The sequence below is a fragment of the Poromitra crassiceps genome, assembly GCF_964638095.1.
Source record: "Poromitra crassiceps genome assembly, chromosome: 11".
In the NCBI taxonomy this organism is placed as follows: Eukaryota; Metazoa; Chordata; class Actinopteri; order Beryciformes; family Melamphaidae; genus Poromitra; species Poromitra crassiceps.
In genome coordinates, this window is record NC_139643.1 from 31,059,431 (window position 1) to 31,080,292 (window position 20,862).

At 47.2% G+C, this 20,862-nt stretch overlaps 1 protein-coding gene across 1 annotated transcript in view; it reads left to right on the forward strand.

The window, feature by feature from the left end:
* Positions 1–20,862, forward strand: part of arid1ab (AT-rich interactive domain 1Ab) — a 72,594-nt gene that overhangs the window by 20,989 nt on the left and 30,743 nt on the right. The window contains exons 2-4 of the mRNA XM_083646786.1: positions 8,390–8,617; positions 10,427–11,176; positions 11,464–11,580. Of these exons, the coding sequence (XP_083502912.1) occupies positions 8,390–8,617; positions 10,427–11,176; positions 11,464–11,580 (1,095 nt within the window). The remainder of the gene's footprint in view (positions 1–8,389; positions 8,618–10,426; positions 11,177–11,463; positions 11,581–20,862) is intronic.

Here is a 20,862-nt window from a genome sequence, read left to right on the forward strand (position 1 = left end):
TATACCCAGTGCAACCTCCTCTGCCAAGAGTGCTCTGGCTTTCCTCTATGCAGATTAGCCATGTGCTAATTGCAGTTATTTATTTATTTTTTTAAAGGAAGAGAAGAAGAAAAAAAAACAGGCCAGGGGAGGAGTTTCCTCCAGCAATTGATTAGATGACTAGGCAGGAAAAGAGAGACAGCAGCATTGTGCGTTCAACCACCATCCAGCGTGGGTGTCTGGGACCGTGTTGCCATACATACGCCATTCATTTTGAAGCTGTGTTGACTAGGGTTAGACCTACGTTATATATGGTATGATATTGACCTTTTATTAAAGATCAGATATAATCCAGTATTTCAAATTTAGTAGGCACAAAATATCCATAGCGATTTTCAAACTGAAAATATCGCTATCAATCTTTAATTAAAAACCCATATCAGTCAAAGCTTAGTGTCATTGAGCTGCAGGAAACGACCGTAGTCATTTTTGGAACAACAGTCAGAGAGTGTCGCGCGAAGCCTTTTCACCTGGCTGCCATTAATAGCTGAGAAATGAAAAGATGTTCAAAGAGTGATGGGGCTAAAAGCTGGCTCAAATTAAATTTTTTACAGGCAGCTGAAAGCAAATCATTCAACTATGCTACGCAGTCCATTGATTTTTACATGGGGATCTTGTACAGTAACAACATTGCGCACATCATTGTACATTAGTTAGTTACAAAGATTAGGACCTAGTGGTGCTCTGCTCGCTATTGACAAGTTTCTCTGCTTGTGTGAAAAGCACACTGCCTGTTGGTTTGTGTGCATCAAGTAATCTCCCTAAACCTCATCCATACAGACCGCTTCAGTCATGTACACTGTAGAACGCTGCCGTTTATTTTCCAAAACGTCTCCATTAGATTTCTGGAGAATAGATCAAAGTACAACAAATTCTGTAGAGTCGTGGATTTTCCAAAAAGATTAATTTTCGTATTACAATACAATACGTATTAAAAAATGGTGAAATGAACAAATTTTAATTTGACCACCAGTTTACCTTAATTGTAACTCTTTGTAATTATTCCTCTGTTGGGGAACATACCTGACTGTTGGTCTTTTTATTAAGCAGCTTGGGCCGTGGCTTCTGTAATAAGCAGTGTCCAAAATTAATCACAATGTTTTGGCTGCCAAGCAGGGCTTGAAAACAAAGGGAATAAAGAATAATTTTGGTGGCCACTGGCCCCAATAATGAATAATATATCAAATGTTTACAGAAATGTGTCACCTTACACGTTTTCGATGCCAATTCATATAGACCCACGTGCCAGCAAAGACTAATTGAGCCCCTGATCGTAGCCAATTGTACCCACGTCCCTCTCTCGCCATTTCTGATGAACTGACGCACTCAGGAGAGTCGCATACCTTATCATCTTTCCACTGTGTCTATCTTGCCCTATATTTGGCTAAATCTCCCCCATCACCACATCCCCCTCTTCCTTTGATACACCAGAGACGAATCAGTTTCTCTCCTAGACCTTGAAGAATGGATTCCAAACCTGTAATTGTACAGCGCTACTTCAGCCCCTCGGTTAAGGATGTCACCAACGTGCGATCACCGAATGAATCTCTGTTGGTGTAATGTTTCTCCTTGGCAAACGCATTTCTTTTCCATATAACACATTCTCAATTTAGACGGAGTAAGAAACGGCTACGTGTAGCTTTGTTTATCCCCTCCCTCGACAGTTTTATGCAGGTGTTGCACGGCTAACGCTGAATCGATTACTACATTTAAGTTTTATAGCTTAGGATAAAAATACCAAGACCGGTGATAAGAGTGTTAAACGTTGTGGGGGAAAATAAATTCAGACGGCCAAGGTCTTTGCTCGGGCCCTGACGTCACCCATCCTAGGAAGATCCGCTTATTGTATCCCAAAGGTAAGGAACAGTGCCTTCTGTAGCAAACCGTGACCTCTGTATACAAGATACAGCAGGGACTGATTTGTGTGGTCAACACACACACACACACACACACGCACGCACGCACACACACACACACACACACACACACCTCAGCCCTTGGAGGAAATGTAATGGTTTGTGAGGGATGTGAGCAACATTAGCATTAGCAATGTGAGTAAAGTGTTTATAAACAAATCAATGGAGACCCGAGCAGTGGACTGACCACAGCTAGCTTCCACTCTTTAGCCCACAGATGTGTTCACTTAAGCCGCTGACAGGGGTTCCGCGCCGCCTTGACTTGGAGCCTTGCCCGACCGACTAGCGGCGACAGCGAGACTGTACATACTCGAACGTAACACGTCGCTTTGGCTGCGGTACACCTCCGAAACACTAGGTGGCTTGTAGTGTTGTTGTCACCATACCAAGATTTTACCCTGCGATACTATACCAGTCAAAGTATCACGATACCGGGTAGTATCACGATACCACGGAGAAATCTGTATATTTCACACACAGACACACACACACACACACACACACACACACACACACACATATAAGCAGATATTTTACAATAACACAGATAGATAGATGGATTTAAGTCTGGACAGTGTGTGCTGTGTTTATACTATTGTACTTTTATACTGTTATACTTCTCTAATCATTTGTTGCACTGCACAGCTAAAAAAAAAACTTTTCTCTCATAAGTGACACAATTTATGCTTTTACTCTGAAGGCACCCCAGCCCAACTTCCTGGCAGGCCTTGGCACAGCTATACCTAACTTCTATTATTATGAATGCAGCCAGAAACCAATTAATTTGTTTTGAGGTAAAGCATTGCTGCTGCTGGCACCGTCATTCCACGGTAGTATAGTGTCTCACGGTAGTAACGTGTCTCACGATAGTAGCGTCATTTAAAGCAGTTGGTATAGTAGGCACCGTGACGTTCAGGCACCGCGGTAGACGGTAGGAACCGGTAGACCGTGCAACACTATTGGCTTGTGGTACACTCATGTCCATTACATATGACGCTATCGTGTTGTTTACCAAGAACTTGCAATCATGTCGGTGAAATTGACGTTTTTGACTGAGGGAGGGGTGGGGATGTTTTGGGGAATATTTTGTGTATTTTATTGTCCCTCCATTTCAAAACTCATTCCGGTGCGCCTGCAGAAGGCTTTGCTAGATGAGGGACAAGCACTGTTAAATGAGGAAATGGCATTTCCTCGAGTGGCACTCCCTGTACTTTTGTATTGTATTGTATTGTAAACATTGTCGGTCTTCCCCGTCTTCCCCTCTCACAACAAGTATGTCAGTGGATATGTGCGTGGCTCGTGCTGGTCACGTCATGTCCGCGTCGACGCCGCGGAGTCGCATTTTCGAGGAGCTGCACGTCCCCTCCGCCGAGCTGCGGCGATAGGTCGGCCAGCTACGGCGCACCCCTCGGCTCAGTCGGCGCTGGCGATTTCTCATAAGCATAAATCTGCTTTTAATCGAATGAGCTCGAGGAGTAAAAAAGAAGACCTATTGAGGTCGCTTAACATTCAGGGATTCCCAGAGATTCCTGATTGGCTGTGGACCATGTGGTTTTGGAGATTCCTGATTGGCTGTGGAGGACCACGTGGTTTTGATTCCTGATTGGCTGGGGGCCACATGATTTTGGAGATTCCTGATTGGCTGTGGGCCACGTGGATTTGGAAGCTTTTGCTGAGCGTGGCCCCTGCCAGAGTTAGACCAATAATATGGAGCTGATATGGGTCTTCTATTGAAAATCAGTGAAGGTGGTCCACATCCATTTTGATGGAGGCTGCTCACATCATTCCAGTGTGGTGACGTGGAAGTGTTTTCCTTAACAGCTTCATCTGTGTCAGTCTGTAAAACCTTCAACAAAAGTTAAGGAGCTGCTAGCCCACCTTAAAGGATTGTCATTAGTCTGGCTTTTAATGAAGAGTTTTAATGTCCCACCATGCTCTTGAGTCTAAATACTGCTTCAGAGGATTTTCCACACTGACAAGCAGTGGCGTAACGTCATTGCCATGGGCCCCGGTGCAAATATTTGCTCTGGGCCCTACCTAACAATTATAGTTATAGAAAATATGGACTCACTCATTATTTTTTTCCTTAGGCAGATTGTTAGCCGTCTATTGTGCGTCAGGAGCCCCGAAGGGTAAACAACAGGGCTACGTGAAGGGATATTCCTCCTCTCTTGCTCCAACTCCATATATGGTCAATGATGTCACCAGAACCTCACAGGAGACTCCACTGAAGACACGTTGGAAAGAGAACGCGTTCGTATTTTCCCATATGATTACGCCAATCCACTGAATCCAGTAAACTAAACTTAAAGCTATAGCATTTGTTAGCCTAATAAGCTACATGAAGGCAAGTGCTGACTGCATAATACAGCATGGAAGTTTATTTGGAGTTGGACTGCAGCAGAAAGCGTAAGTACGTTACGTCTCCCCAAAGCGAGACTCGCTCTTCACGGGCCCTTGACAGCTCTGGGCCCCGGTGCACTGCACCGCCGACCCTTACGCCAGTGCTGACAAGAATACATCTTGCAGGGAAACACTGAAATCTTGGAATGTAGTTGATTTGTTTGGGCCATGAAAATATAATATAATGATATCAGCTTATTAGCAGCTTCAATCTAGAAATATCAGTATTTGCTGTTAAAGAAAAAAACACACACAATTGCTCTAAGCCTTGTATGCACAGTTGTCTCTGCTATCTGATCACCTGGCAGGTTGACAATATTTGGTATCTTTAGAATGCCGCTTCTGGCCTTAATCCTGCCAGAGAAAGAGAGAGGAGTGGTTATTTTGAGAATGTCAACACTGATTCTCCACGTGGCACGGGGAGGTGATAATCCTGATTGTAGTCAAGCTGTACCTTCCAGTCAGCCCTCCCCCCCCCCCCCCCCCCCCCTCTCTCTCTAGCCACTTTCACACACAGATCGCGCAAAACTGCAGTTCAAAAGGCCCGCAAAACCGGCAGCCTCGCCACAGAAATTGCTTTCACACACAGCCAAGCAGCACCGCCACATTCCCGTCCTGGCGTGTGCTTTCAGGTGACAGCCACCGCTCCCGGATTGAAAGGCGAGCGGAGGCATTTCCACCCAGCTCCTCCTAGCCCAAATGAATATTTTCATAGGTTAGTGTAGCCTAGGCTACTGTATGATGAATGAATTCATTCAACTACCAAACATCGCCGATGTACGACGTGCAGCTGCGGTCGTTAAAGATCAGCGATAAAACACGAAAGTGTTGTCCACATGCAGCATGGTAACAAGGCTTTCAATATTCATCTGATCGACTTTATGGATCACAGATGCACCATCATGTATCCTATTAGGTACAAGGCTAATTCTTATCTTTTGGTTCCAGTTTTTTGTAAAGCAAATTATTCCCATGAAGTAGCCTAATTAGCGTCCGTTCTGAAAGACGACGCCTGCATATCAAACAGCTGCAGTCTGCATAACATTACTCGTCCTCGGGAGAATAGTATAGGCTATAAATGCACATGACTAACGTTAGTAGTTTTTGTAAGGGAATGCACAACTGGCTAGCTAGACAGATTGCAGTTCTGGAGCTGGTTTCCAGAGGGAATATCCTCGGACCAACTCGCCACAGACGGCTATAGTCCTCTGAAGCTTATTATTATATCCGTTAATTTTACCTACTAATGTCAACATCGTTTGAGCATAAAGCCTAACCTACTTACTAGGCACGGAGCATTCCTCCTGGCCGCATTTTTTTTACTTTCACTTATGCCGTTCTTGCTGCATGAGGTGCTTTCCCCTGTATTTTCTTTTATGAATGAGCTGGCCATTCGCACCGTTCCGGCTTGCCGCTCCTACGCTTTCAGGTGGAGGCGGGTTGCAGGGTAACCCGGCGCTGTGACTAGGTCCACTGGCGGAATGAAAGGCGTACAACAATTACCCACCAACCCGCTTTCAGAACTTTCACATCGGAGGCGCGGATCCCATTTTACGGCTTTCAAGGCCGGTGTGAAAGCGGCTTCTGTCTCTCTCTCTGCTGAGGTGGGCCTAAGCCATCTCAGCCCTCTTAATGTATGGGAGGCACATTATAGCAGGTATAGAAAAGTTTTCACTGCCGGCAAATATATTGACCAAAGCCGGTGGGTGGAGAGAGAGAAAAAACCTCGGTTGTTTTATGGCCAGTCATCGCCGGGAGATTTTGTCTTAATGAGAAATAGATTCTACTTTTTTTGCGTGGCTGTTTTGTAGTTTGTTAGCAGAATAGTCATTTTTCATGTGGATTGGAGGACGTAAGTGGGTGATTCAGGCCTCCGTGGCACACTTTATGGATGACACAGGAGGCTCCATCTAACTGCTTAACCAGCTCATTAGGAAAGAGCTATAGGATATTTCCATCCACTTTACCTCACTGGAAGGATCCTCCGCTCAACTCAAACTGTTCCACTTTATGTTTGTGAGTTTTTCCCCCCCGCTCGCCATTATCGGACAAATAGAGTGGCCTTGACTTACTTTCCAGGCTGAGCACAGCCTGTGTGTGTGTTTTGGGAAACCTATCGTGACGTGACGGGGCAGAGAGAGGGGGGTGGGGTGGTGGGGCAGCCAGGCGGAGGTATCGTCTCGCTCATGCAGACCGGGGGTTAAAAGTGCATTAGAGGTCACAGGAGAGTGCCTACTGGGGCCTGTTACCTCTTCCCCCTGCGGTGCAGTCCGTAATGACCCCAGGGAATATAGTAACACCCCCCCCACACACACACTTACACACACACACACACAACACAACACAACACAAATACTGTCCATGAACCTGGAGGAGCTCAGGAGAGTGTGGCCTGGGGGAGGCTAGAGGGAAAACCTGGAGCGGAATGTGTTATCTTGGATCATGTCGGTTGACCGCCCTGAAAGCCTGTGGAGCCAGACCCCCCCCCCCCCCCCCACTACACACACACACACCCTCCTGCTGTGGTGTCCCTCACCCTCCCCCCCCACCCCTCCTCTCTCATTGCAGCGCTGTCATTCATGGAGTGCCAAAGCCTGCTGCTTTATTAAAGCCCAGGAAGAGCAAGGGTTGGCCCAGGTTCAAACAGCAGTGCAGCTGGGACCTGTTACATTTTCGGCAGACTGCCCTCTCCGTCTCGCTGGCTATAAATAGCCCCGGTGGTTGTCTCCCTTAACCAAGGAAGAGAGGTTTTTTGGGGGAGGAAAAAAAAAACATGCGCACACACACAGATTAATAACCGTGGGAAGCAATGAAAGCTTTGTGTCTGCTGCCCGGGGTCAGCAGGCCAGGAGGTGTTGCTACTTTCAAACCCGCTATTGTGGCTCGCTTTGCGCTTTCACATGGCTCCACGGGACGACTGCCAGCGCTGTGACGAGCGGATGGCACCGGACCACCACGCCACCTAGACGGATACCCATCACTGTGCTGTGTGACGGGGCAGTCGCTCATGGTTCATGCCATATATATGTATATATATATATATATACTGTATATATATACTGTATATATATATATATATATATATAGTGTTGTTCTTGGGGGGAATCCACCAAGCTCACCTCTTGCGTGTGCGCTCACACGCCCACACATAGACACACTCAGTGACCGTGTCTTTATGACCTTGGCTCCAGCTGTTGACAGCCAAGGCTACCTCATTATGAACCTGTCCCCCCCCCCCCTCTTCCTCCTCTCCTCTCGGCTTTCCTCCCCGCGTCTGCAGCCAGAGAGGCTGTCTGGCAGAGTGACACGGCCTGCCCGGGCCATGTGGATCTCCCCGAGAGTCCAGGCTGGGCCAAGGTCAGCCCCCCCCCCCCTCCCCCTCCCCACACACACACACACACACCAGCACCCTGACGCAGCTCCAGCTGAGGGGTGGGCCCTGCTCCAGCCACCGCAGACACTTCCACTTCCTTGAGCTTATTTTCATAGAAACCCTCCCCGACGTCTCCGGCGTAACAGTATCCACCCACTGGCACAATGATCTCCTGGGCAGGGAAACGCTCCTGGCGGATATAGTGGGCTCATTCATTCATTCATGGCCAATTTTTTCCCTTTCTAGTGGGAAAGTAAATCCAGTGTCGTCGCCCCCCCCCCCTCCGGATTTTTGTTCTATATTTGTTTGATTATACTCTGAGTCTGACTGTGTTAAGATGATGCTCGCACAAGAGACACTGCACGTGAAGACGCTCATAATTCCGGTTCATCTTTAGTAGTGGTGTAGTAGTAACACGGGTCGTCTTCCAGAGAGCTGAACACGGAGGCTTACGATGAAACTTGCCGGCATGAAGATGTAAAAGACTGAAGTTCGTGGATGAACTGAAAATTAAGTACATTTTTCGTTAGCGTCACGTGAGTGTAGTTGAGAAAGCCATGCTTTGGGTGCTTTCAGGGTTGAGCTACGCAAGTCGCTCTATGGTGAAGCCGTCGTCGAGATGTCGATGGTTCCTAACTCCTCTCTGTCTCCCCTCCAGCCTCCCAGCCCAATGGACCAGGTAGGGATAGGGAAGATGCGTGGCCAGCCGTACGTAGCCGCCAACCCCTACTCCCAGCAGCAGCAAGGGCCTCCCCCAGGGCCCGGGCCCCAGCAGGCAGGCTCGTACCCAGGGCAGGCCTACGGACCACCAGGCCCCCAGAGGTATCCCATGGCGATGCAGGGCCGCACCCCCGGCACTATGGGCGGCATGCAGTATGGACAGCAGGTCAGTAGGACTTCCATCGCTTCCCTGCCTGGAGATTCCAACATTGCACAACCTCTCTATTGCTGCATTCACCCTGTCACCTAAAAGAAAGGGCCATGTAGGTCAGCACGGTGGGATGCCAGTCAACTGTAACAAAAACTGGCTTGTGGTTGCCATGGCGATTTCAATAAACAAAAGGTCCAACCATTCCATGCCAATTAGTGCAGAAAAATCTTTAATTAGCATCTTGTCAATGTTCATTTTCAATACTTGAGTTTACTTCAGAATGTCTGATAGGATATATTTTGCATAAAGTATTACATTAATCCCCCTGTAAATGAGAAGGAAACCACAAAGGGAATTGGAGTTACCCAGCCAAAACTAAATCTGGCGCGCTTTTCTCCCGGACGCCGAAACGGACAGAAGAAGAGAGCTCTTACTCATTCAGTCACTATTCACTCCCATGGTAGAAGAGATACGAACGAAGAGCAGGTGGAGAAACACATGGTTTGCACCATTCATTTAGCTGGATTTTTCAGCATCCTGTTTGTCTTCACTGCCATGCTAGGAGGCAAAATTTGGGGAAAATTCACGTTGTCTTTTCAGGCGCGGTAAGCACATTCACCGACTGAAAACAACAACAACTTTTTTTTTTTTTTAAATCCACCATATTACCGCCACAGTGTGAACGCAGCATATATCTTTTATCACCATCAGCAGGTTACTAGCTTGCTCTTTAACTCACAGCTAGGAATCAGACCCTGCTTGAACTGCCTTGGCGAGGCGGTCCATCTTTACAGAGCAGTGTTGCACGCAGGGAATCCTGTAGAGTGAAGCCCTTTTCTTCCAGGCCCGCCGTCTGTGGTCTCGTGCCCATTGTGCGCTGTGATTATCTCATCGCGGCCTGCCTGGTGTCTGACTGTGGACTCCATAAGTGCCCCGCAGAGAAGCAAGCGGCTTCCCTCCCTTTGTCACACTGATACAATACGGCCACTTCATGTTGTTTTAATGTGTGGCAATTCAGCACCATGTCTTATTTTCTTTGAATCCTTGAGTAGTGAAGTGCCCCCCCCCCCCCCCCACCACCACCACAACAACACATGTGTCTTTTGTCGTCCCCCCCCCCCCCCCCTCTTCTTTTTCTTATTGCTGTGCTTCCCAACAAGGTCACGGCGCCTTCTCCTTTCATGCTCCTTGAGGGTAATGAAACGGAGAAAAAAAAACGCTGTATTCATTCATAGGCTTTTGCGTGCAGGATCGGGCGGAATATGAAAAGCCTCGCGCTGAAAGTTCACGGGGATGGATTCAACGCTCGACTTTGATTTTTGGTGGCTGTGATTTTTTAAAAGGGCTATACACCACTGACGCGCGACACTCGGATGTTTTTCCTATGCAAATGGACAGATCGGTTTTGTGGCAATAAACGCTCGCTGCTCTCTCACTTTATCGCCAGAGATGAGAGAGAAGCGTTGTCTTGCCCTTTTAATCTGTGAATAAGATGAAGAGATGTTCTGAGGAGAACTCCGCTGAGAATGGAGTCTAAAAATATCAGAGAGGGTGACTGGGGATACGGGCTTATTTTTGGTTCAGATTGGTCATTCTGGTCTAAAAGCTCTAATCATAATCATCCACAGAGCAGCTCCAGACAGCACACCTACAGTCAAATCTTACTTCTCTTCTTTTGAGCTATGGAAGTCTGCTGTTCATGTTCACAGCTACTGATTCAATTGTCCTGGGTTACATACAGTATCTGAGTTCTTATAGTGAGTGGCCTTCCACTTTTTTATGCACGCTTTTGATACTAACTGCTGCTCCGACCTCCATGTCTAGATGACCGCCTATGGACAGCAGGGGCCCGGTGGCTACGGCCAGCAGAGCCAGGGCTACTACGGTCAGCACGGCCCCCCGCCTCACCCCGGCCAGCCGCAGCAGCAGCAGCAGCAGCCGCCGTACTCCGGCCAGCCCCAGGGGGGCTCCGGAGCTCCCTACCCCCAGCAGGGCCACCCTTCGCAGCCTCCTGGCCAACACGGGCAGCCGGGGGCCCCTTACTCGCAATCCCCAAGCCCCCACGGTCCCCCTCAAGGTCAGCCTCCCTATAGCCAGTCCCCACAACCCCAGCCAGTTCAGCCGCCCTACATCTCTCCCCAGCAGCAGCAGCAGCAGCGGGGTCCCAGTCCACAGAGCCAGCAAGGCCCCCAGGGCCAGCCTGGCTACCCACAACCCACAGGGCCAGGGCAGCCACCGCAGCAACAGCCACCACAGCCGCAGCAGCAGCAAGGGCCCTCGCAGCAGCAGCAACAACAACAACAACAACAACAACGAGAACGAGAACAGCAGCAGCAACAGCAGCAACAACAACAACAACAACAACAACAACGAGAACAACAACAACAGCAACAACAACGAGAACAGCAGCAACAACAACAGCAGCAACAACAACAACAGCAACCAGGAGGTCCCCCTCCTCAGGCTCAGCAGCCTCCAGGTCATGGCCAGCAGGGCCAGCCATCACCTTACTCTCAAACACCCCCTCTGCAACAGCAACAGTCACCATATCAGAGGTTTCCACCTCCTCCGCAGGTAATAACACCCCCCCCACACACACACACACACACACACACACACACACACACACACACACACACACACACACACACCTACCTCTCTATCTACTGTATGTATACTATCAGTGGTTGAATTGGTATAGTCCATACCCAGTTGGTGAGAAACTGCATTGCTGCTAAGAGCCGAATAGATGATTTTTTTTGGAAGTAACCAAAATCCAGCTATAATCAGAACCTTGATCTTGGCATTTTTCACATGAATAGTCAACCATTGTTTAATCTCCCTCCTCCTCCTATGATCAGGAGCTCTCCCAGGATTCCTTTAGCTCCCAGTCCAGCGCTCCTCCTTCCAACCAGCCCATGGCTTCCAACAAGAGCAGCCAAGAGGACAGCATGCAGGGCCGGCCATCCAGTCTGCCGGTGAGCCTCCACCTCCTTTTCATTTAACAGCTCACTCATGCTTACTCGTCTCGTGCCGGGGAGGGAATGTTTTTAGTCCACTGGCTACCATGGCTCATTTTTCCAAAGGTCACCCACCACTTTCTCCATTTGACCTGCTAATTCGAATTTTATAACCTCCAGACAATGGTTGGTTACCTGCCAAAAAAAGCCTGCAAGAGTAGAGAATCTTAACGTTCACACTACAGCCAAAGTTTCTGTGCATTTGGCTGTGGGTTAGTGTTGCTTTCCCAGCCTTTATTCTAAGGGCAGTCCAGTGTTTGGGGACTGGCATCACACTCTCACAGCCAAGAGTCAGACACCAGAAAATAAAGAGAGTATTGAATGAATGCTCTTAGCTTTCTCTCCGGTGATGAATGGGAGACTCCCTCACACGTAGACCCATATGTTTGTCTCAACTTTGACACCCAGATGTGCTTTATTATATAGTATTGCATCAGGAAATGTGCACCTACCTCAGAAAATCCTCCTACGTGCCATCGCACTTCTGCCTTTTCTATTTCACTGTACATCAGGACAATATAATCCATTCAACAGGTAGAATGAACCCTTCTCTCCTGTGTCGAGCTGTGGGAGAGAGCGGTGAAACTATGCTAAAGACAACAAACTATCCCAGGGCGCAGGAATAACTTTTCCGAGCTGAAATTCACCCGCAGCCGTTGCAGACTGAACGCAGTGCTGTAATGCAGACTGAACGCAGTGCTGTAATGCAGACTGAACGCAGTGCTGTAATGCAGACTGAACGCAGTGCTGTAATGCAGACTGAACGCAGTGCTGTAATGCAGACTGAACGCAGTGCTGTAATGCAGACTGAACGCAGTGCTGTAATGCAGACTGAACGCAGTGCTGTAATGCAGTCAGTCTGCAGACTGAACGCAGTGCTGTAATGCAGTCAGTCTGCAGACTGAACGCAGTGCTGTAATGCAGTCAGTCGAGACCAGTGTAGCAGCAGTGCAACACAGATGATAAGTGCTATGATATGCATGAATCGCACATTACCCTCTGGGGTTCCTTTGCAGCCCTGGCATTTCTGCAAATTAGGTGAAAATTAATTTGATCATTTCCAGGTCTTCACAGCAAGTTAAGGTTAAAGCAGCTACGAGGAACTTTTGACTGGTTATGAAACATTCTAAATTTAATACTGATGCCTCACATCTTACCTACATCAGCGAGGAGATGGGCGATTTCTGTGTAGTTGTTCTAAATGCCTGTGCGCTGACTGGGCACTGCGTCCGTCACGTGTACACGTCCGTGTGAAGCAGTGACGTCAACCTTATGCAGTAAATAAAACAGCCGGGGGAGGCTCGCTGACTTAGAGAGGCCCAAGCACGGCCTGCTGTGGCTCAAGACAGCCCAGGTGGAGACAGCGGGGAGGAGCCATAGTGTTCCGGGCGAACCATACCGCTTTTGTCCACAGGGGCCGCTACAATCAACACAAAATGACCGTTCTTCGTAGCTGCTTTAAGAGAGAAACAAAAGCGTTCAGTCCGAAAGTGCACTCTGCTACATATTTTACATAGTTCTAGAGCCACTGTCATTTCATGTATTGTGATATTTGTTGTGAAGAGTAATTACCACCACCATATTTGATTATCACAGGTCAAATGCTGGTGGGTTTTTTTTTGATAGTGGTTATTGTATTCTAAAAATATATTTGTCTGGTAAAACAGTGATGTTGTCAGCTGAATTTTTTCGATGAACCTGCCACTATAACCCGGTGGACAACGGCGTTCGTTTTCCTCCTTGCCTTCTGACCACAAGTTCTCCATTCCAGTCGAGACATTAAAGGAATACTTCACCGCAAAATGAAACATTTGAAAATTGTAGGACTACCAAACACAGAGCGAGTTAACCACCGTACTTCCAGCCTTCTTCCAATCCAAACGATTAGTTATTGGGGCCATCTTTTTACAGCTCTCCCCCAAAAAACATCAAATGTCAATCAAATGTGTCCATACAGCTCATGCAGCATGATCCAGGTGTGTTGTAGCCATGTGATGATCGCACCGTGGCTCCAAAAGTCCCATATTTACCTCCTTTCATTACCTTCTGTAACAGGCAGTGGGGAGGGGGGGGGCGGGTCTGTCAGGAATTGGATTGGCAACAGAGGAATAAATGTCCCCTCTTGAGAGTCCTCTGGCAACGATAAAGAAGCCCCCCCCCCCCCTACCTTCTCCCTCGCCTTCCCTCCGCATCCTTCCTGTTAAAAAGGTGTCTTGCTGGAACATGTTGCCGTTTCCATGGCAGTGTTTATAGGTCAGGCTGTGGAGCTAACCTCATTCCAGGCCTCGGGGAAGGAGAGTGAGAAATGAGATCATTAATGAGAGAGAATGAAAGAGAGAGAGAGAGAGAGAGAGAGAGGAGTTAGAGGACTGGGGGTGGTTCGGGGGGGGGGGGGGGGGTGTGTGTGTGTGCAAGCAAATGACTTCAAATAGTGTGAGTGATGCGCACGAGTGGGAGACGCTGAGAGGGAGGGAGGGCTGAGAGGCAGAGCCGTCAGTAGGGGATGCCCTCAGGATGTGTTTCCCTCCTCTTTTATTTATTTTTCTTATTTATTTATACTCTCACCGATTGGCCGAGGAGGGAGGGCATGCCGGGCTATTTTTATTTATTTTTTTATTTTTTCCCTCTTCTCGGGGATTCCTTGTTGGCGCCGTGCGATTGGCCGCGAGGGCCATTAATCTGGAGACGATCTGGATGAGCTCTCTCTCCCCCCCCCCCCCCCCCCTCCTTCTCCTCCTCCTCTCCTTCTTCCCTCTGCTCCCCCGTGGAGCGCACATGACACTGTATGCAGATTAGACGTGCCAACTGTAAATGTTTTCTCACCACCACACACACACACATACACACACACACACACACACACACACACACACCCCAGGAGACACCAGCGCAGAGTTATAACCCGGTGACTCTTGTGCTGCTGAGGTCATCATTAGAAGTTGGCTCCTACAGGTGTTGGAAGTGGAGGCTGCGTCCACACTAACGCTGCAAACACACCAGATGCTGAAGCGCTGTCAATAGCCGCAAAGCGCCTGGAAGTCTTTCCTGCGCACCTTGCAACACCAGTTTTGCCGTCTGGTCAGTTTTTTTGCGCGAGCCGTGAGCGTTTGTGTCAAGCCGGGCAGGAAGTCGGTAAAAGTTGGGACCGGCCCGCAGCAAAGCAAAGCGCGTCTGGTGTGAACGGCCAGCCTCCTGCTCGAGCTGAATTTACGCTTGGCGGCGCTTTTTCCACACTGCGCCGACATTTCCGACCCCCGAAACTGGATCAGAACCGATATGCTGCTGAATAGGGTTGGCACGATGGACGATGGCATCGACCATCGTGATGGGCCGACCCCCCATCGACCTCTGAGCCTTCTACATCGGATCATCGTAATTAATTATCTGTTCCAATTAAAATTGTGCCGTTTTAATAATAAAAGAGGCCAAGTCCACTTACTGTGATGCGCGGGGGACGCGCCGGCGGCATTAAACAAGTGCACCCAGTTCAGTTCAGGGAAGCCTCCCCCTCCTCCGCTCCACTGCTTCTCTGAACTGGGTGCGCTTGTTTAATGTCGCCGGGGCGTCGTCCGCGCGTGAGAAGTCGGCTGTGTTGTTGTGAAAACTTTTTAAGACAAAGAAGAAAGTTTACGTTCTTTCCTGTTTTCAACCCAAAGTGAGTACACGTCTTCAACTGTGAATTTAACTCGCCTGTTTCCAAAGTGAAAGTTGGAGTCGCTCCATAGATACAGCAGCTGCGTTTCTCTAGCCATTTCTCCTAAACTCTCTCTCATTACATTAGGTTCAAAAGCCCACGCGAATCTAACGTTATATCAGCCAGTAATTCAGTCAGTTTTCTGCCAGCTAGTTAAATTCAACACACACACGTTGTTGGTGAGGATCTGTAACGTTAACGTTATTTGTTTTGCGCCGTTCAAATTGCTAGTAGTGACAGCCACTGCCCACTTCAGTCGCCTGGCTCTGTGCTGTAGCACAGAGCAGAGGCTAATAGCCTATTTAGTCCATGGGCCAAGGCTGAAATTTTGACATATCGGTACCACCTGAGGTGACCGCACGATTTTGTTATTTTTGTCTTCCTACATGTCTCTAGTTTATATTTTGGTATGATAACCCTTCCGATTTGGTAGCTTAAGGATAGTTATCACTCTGTAAACAAACCTACCCCCAAAAAACGACAAAACCCTGATTTCATCATATCTCTGAACCACACATGAGAACACAGAAAATGTGATGTCTACCCCTATGTTTTCATGGTCAGGGATTACAATGACACCCTATACAACATCATAAACTGTTCACATGAATAGTTAATGGTGAATTCAGTGGTGTTTTGGTGAATTCAGTGGTGTTTTGAGAAGGATACAATGCAATTAGTCCATGGGCCAATGGTGAAATCGGTACCACCTAAGGGGACCGCGCAATTTTTGTATTTTTGTCTTCCTACATGTCTCTAGTTTATATTTTGGTATGATAACCCTGCCAATCTGGTAGCTTATTGATAGTTATCACTCTGTAAAAAACCTTCTCCATGTAAATGACAAAACCCTGATTTCTGTGTATTAGTCCAGATGATATGTGAAAATCATGTTCACTTTTTCATAAAAGCATGAAACTTTGTACGCATATAGTTTGGGGCCCCGTAAATCTTCAGAAATTAAGCCATCACAAAAATGCTTCGTGGTGGCCATTTTAATTCCGCCATAAGTGAATTATGTAGTTTGCATCATATCTCTTGAACCACACATGATAACACAGAAAAGGTGATGTCTATCCCTATGCTTTCATGGTCAAGGATTACAATGATACCATATAGAACATCATAAACTGTTAAAGTAACTAATCAATGGTGAATTTAATGACGTGAGAAGGAAATCACAGTTTCTGATAACTGACGCTATAACCTCAATTCCATGACCACTCTCTGGCTAACATTTTTTGATGAGTAATTTGGGTTAGGGTTACTTCTATGGGCCTTTTGTTAAAATAGCCCCCAGGCCCCTCCCAAACATCCTGCGACTTTCTGCCAGACGGCCAAATCCAAGATGGCCACTGGTACAATCTTGAAAAATTTACTTTTGAACCAGAGCACCTAGAATAATGTATGAAGACACTTTTCGGTGTAAGTCAACCACAAAGAATCTGATTCTGACATCAGTTTAACATTCTGACATAATTTTGACCCAGAATTCCAAGATGGCTGCCATCCAGTAGCGTGAAAACTTAACTTTTGAATGGCAACATATACGTATGTGGTGTTTGGGGTTTACCATTTTTAGAGTAAGGACGGAGATTAACAATGTTGAATTATAGCTATTTTAATTGCAAATTCATGCCTACCAAACATGGTTTAGTAATGACAATTATTGTGTTTTGAGGGTAATTTCATAATTATGTTAGTCTCGCTGGCCAGCCTCCCCTCCCTACCGGGAGAGGAGTCTGGCACCACGGAAACAGGCAACTGGGAGAAGCCCTCCCCTGCTCTACAGCTGCTCCCCATTGGAGCGACTGTTTCAGTGGCTGCCGGATGTCTGCTCCCGGCTTATTACAAACTCTGTCATTGGCTCCGACCATGTCAATCAGAGCAGCTTCCGCTCCCTCCTCCCTGTATGTCGCTGTAAATAGTGCCCTGCCGCCTCAGTGAAAACAACAACGCTAACTAGCTAGCAAGCCAACGGCAGAAACCTACACGCTAGCTTGTTGCTACACGCTGAAAAGGGCAAGTTGGATTGTTGGAAACTATTTTCCAAGGGCACTGCCGCTAAGCGCCGCCCATCGCAATCCCACTATGGAGACCTGCGTGGGAGGGGAGGCTGGCCAGCAAGACTATGGGATAGGTGAAGGTGAATAGCCTATGTCCATTGTCCAACAAGTTTTCTCAATTTTCTCAATAATTTCCCTCTTTGTGATCTGATAAAAGTTTCTCAGTGAGTTATAGTTGATTGCCTCACTGAATTATCTGCTAATATCCAATTTTAGCAGCAGAATTTGATGTCCTGGCGTGGCACGTCCGTGTGTAATGACATATCCAAAAGGAATTTTACTCTGTGCTGCGCTGCACAGCATAGAGATTATGGTGCGCTCAAGCGCAGCGGTAAGAGGTGCTTTCTTTTAGCGCGTAAGAGGTGCAGCCCCGTATTCTGCGCAGAAACGCCTGATTGTGGCATGCCTATGTCCAATAAAATTAGAACAGACATGCGCTTGTGCACGCCCCCAATTTGCATTGCGCGCGGCGTACCGCTTTTGCGAAGATAGGGCCCCCAGGACTTGCAAGAATCTGGTCAACTTCTCCTCTCCTGCAGCATGGGCTGATTTTAAGTCTGCAATGAGTTCATCAGAGGCAGGCAGACTGTAGGGTGCGGAGGGTTGGGGAGGCCAGGTCAAACGGGAAGGAGTTGAACTCATGCATGGCTCAAAATGGATGCAAAAAGGTGCAAACACAACAGACGCTGAAGTGACGAAGCATCTGGAAGCGCAGCCAGTTTCATTTTGGCGCACTTGTTAGCACATTAGACCGTTCAGTCAGACCAGCCGTGATGCGGCCGGCTCGCCCCATGCAGAGATTGTTTCAGCGTCTGATCTATTTTTATGTGAGACCCGCGAGTGGTTGTGTGACCTGATAGGAAGTCAGTACAAGTTGTCACCGGCGCGGAGCAAAGCAGTGCGTCTGGTGTGAATGGCCAGGGTCCTGCTCCAGCTGAATTTACACACAGCTGCACTTTGCGTCTGCAGCATCACAATCATCTTCCACCCTCCTCCCTGCATGCATGCTCCAACCCGCTCTGAATGACTGGTGGCGACCATTTATGGATTTCGTTTCCACTCCCTCCGTGTCGAATCTGTCTATCTCAAATGCCTGTGCCACTGTGAAACAACAGCATCACAATGCTAGCTCGTTGCTACAGTACATGCTGAAAACGGTTGGATCTGGATTGTGCAATAAAGCAGGCCTGCTTGATACTTTTGGTGGATAGTTGTAAAGGTGAACGGAGTCTTTTTCCCCTATACCAGGGTGGAGGTATTAGCAGCCAGACTCTGCCATTGTAGGGAGGGAGTCTGGCATGCGAGACTACCCGGGGAGGAACTCAAGGTAGGAGCTGCTGAGATGGAGTGGAGCGCTCCAAGGCAGTGATTGACCTGGTTGTGGTCAACTTGTAAACCTCCACGAGTTGCTGGAACATTGTGTTTTTGATGAATGTGTGGCCTTATTCAACTCCAACATCACATACAGGAAGACGCAGAAGAGCAAGCGCATCTAGAAGCTCTATCTCCAATCTGTAGGGCTGCATTAACCCTACATGACTCTCGTTGACATGGGCATGATCTAGAGAGGATGGCAAATCCATCAGCAATTGGATCGGCAGACACAAGATGGCACCCCATACAAGTGGTCGGACTATGTCCACAAGGTGTCATCCATCATCCTTGCCCGCCATGGTGATGTTGACATATCATCTGTGTGATCGACCGGTATGACACAGCATACTTGGCTAAAGATGATGAGCGGAATCTGATGATTCAGAATCTATAGCTACAGCTAATGAAAATAGCTTATTTTAGTTATCTACATTCATTAAATATTTTAATGCAAGAAATCCTGGGGGTAGTTGGTACAGCAGTACCAAGGTAAAATGGGTGTTGACATTAACATCTTTTCAGTGAACATAATTCTGAAATGACTCCCAAAACATCCACCATTGTTAATCTCCTTCCTTGTGGTAAACCCCAAACGCACAGTATACCTTCCCATTCAAAAGTTACATTTCCACAATACTGGATGGCAGCCATCTTGGAATTCTGGGTCAAAACTATGCCATAATGTCAAACTGATGTCAGAATCGGATTCCTCGTGGTTGACTTACACCGAAAAGTGTCTTCATACATTATTCTATGTACTCTGGGTCAAAAGTCAATTTTTTAACATGGCGCTAGTGGCCATCTTGGATTTGGCCATCTGGCAAGGAAAATCCCAGGATCTTTAGGAGGGACCTGGGCTCGATTTTAACAAAAGGTCTATAATAAGTCAAATCACTCATCAAAACATCTTAGCCAGAGAATGTTCATGGCTTTGAAGTTATAGCATCGGTTATCAGATACTGTCATTTCCTTCTCACAACGTCATCAAATTCACCATTGATTAGTCACTTTAACAGTTTATGATGTTCTATATGGTATCATTGTAATCCTTGACCATGAAAACGTTGGGATATACATCTCCTTTTCTGTGTTATCATGTGTGGTTCAGGAGATATGATGCAAACTACATAATTTGCTTATGGCAGAATTAAAATGGCCGCCACAAGGCATTTTTGCGATGGCTCAATTTCTGAAACTGTACAGGGCCCCAAACTATAAGCGTACCAAGTTTCATGCTTTTACGAAAAAGGGAACATCATTTTCACATATCATCTGGACTAATACACAGAAATCAGGGTTTTGTCATTTATATGGGGGTAGGTTTGTTTACAGAGTGATAACTATCCTTAAGCTACCAAATCGGCAGGGTTATCATACCAAAATATAAACTAGAGACATGTAGGAAGACAAAAATAACAAAATCGTGCGGTCACCTCAGGTGGTACCGATTTTTGCCTTGGCCCATGGACTAATTCAAGCCCGCTGGTATCATGTAGAGCTCAGGCTCAGCTGTCCTGTTGTTAACGTGAACGCATTGCAGCGGCTAGCCAAATGGCATTACAGCAAAGCAGCGACTTAATAAATAATTAATTATTCCCCCAACCCCCACCCCCACCCGTCAATGACGATGCCATCGTCCAAAACGACGTTTCACTGTAAAACAATCACGATGGGTATTTTGATGACATCGCACAACCCTACTGCCTGTATCAGTTCTAAAACTCAGCGGTTGCGTGATAGTGTCGATGGACGGAAACGGACTTCTTTGGAAAACGATCAAGTTTACCTAATGCTAAACACATCATGTTTCGAGGAAAGTAGTTAAAAACACACACACACGCACACACACACACACACACACACACACACACACACACACACACACAAAGGGCAACCATTAATTTACTGTTATTACAAACACATTATTAAACCATTATGAATCCTCAGTAATCAAACCAATAACTAACAGCTGTCAAAGTCAACACAACCATATCATACTTAGCAGTTACCTCGTGTTTCTGCAGTGGTGATCAAATGTTAGAAAATATATACATTAGTTAAGTCGCCATGATAGCTAAGATGCGTTTGTCTCTCCTGTGCTTTGTG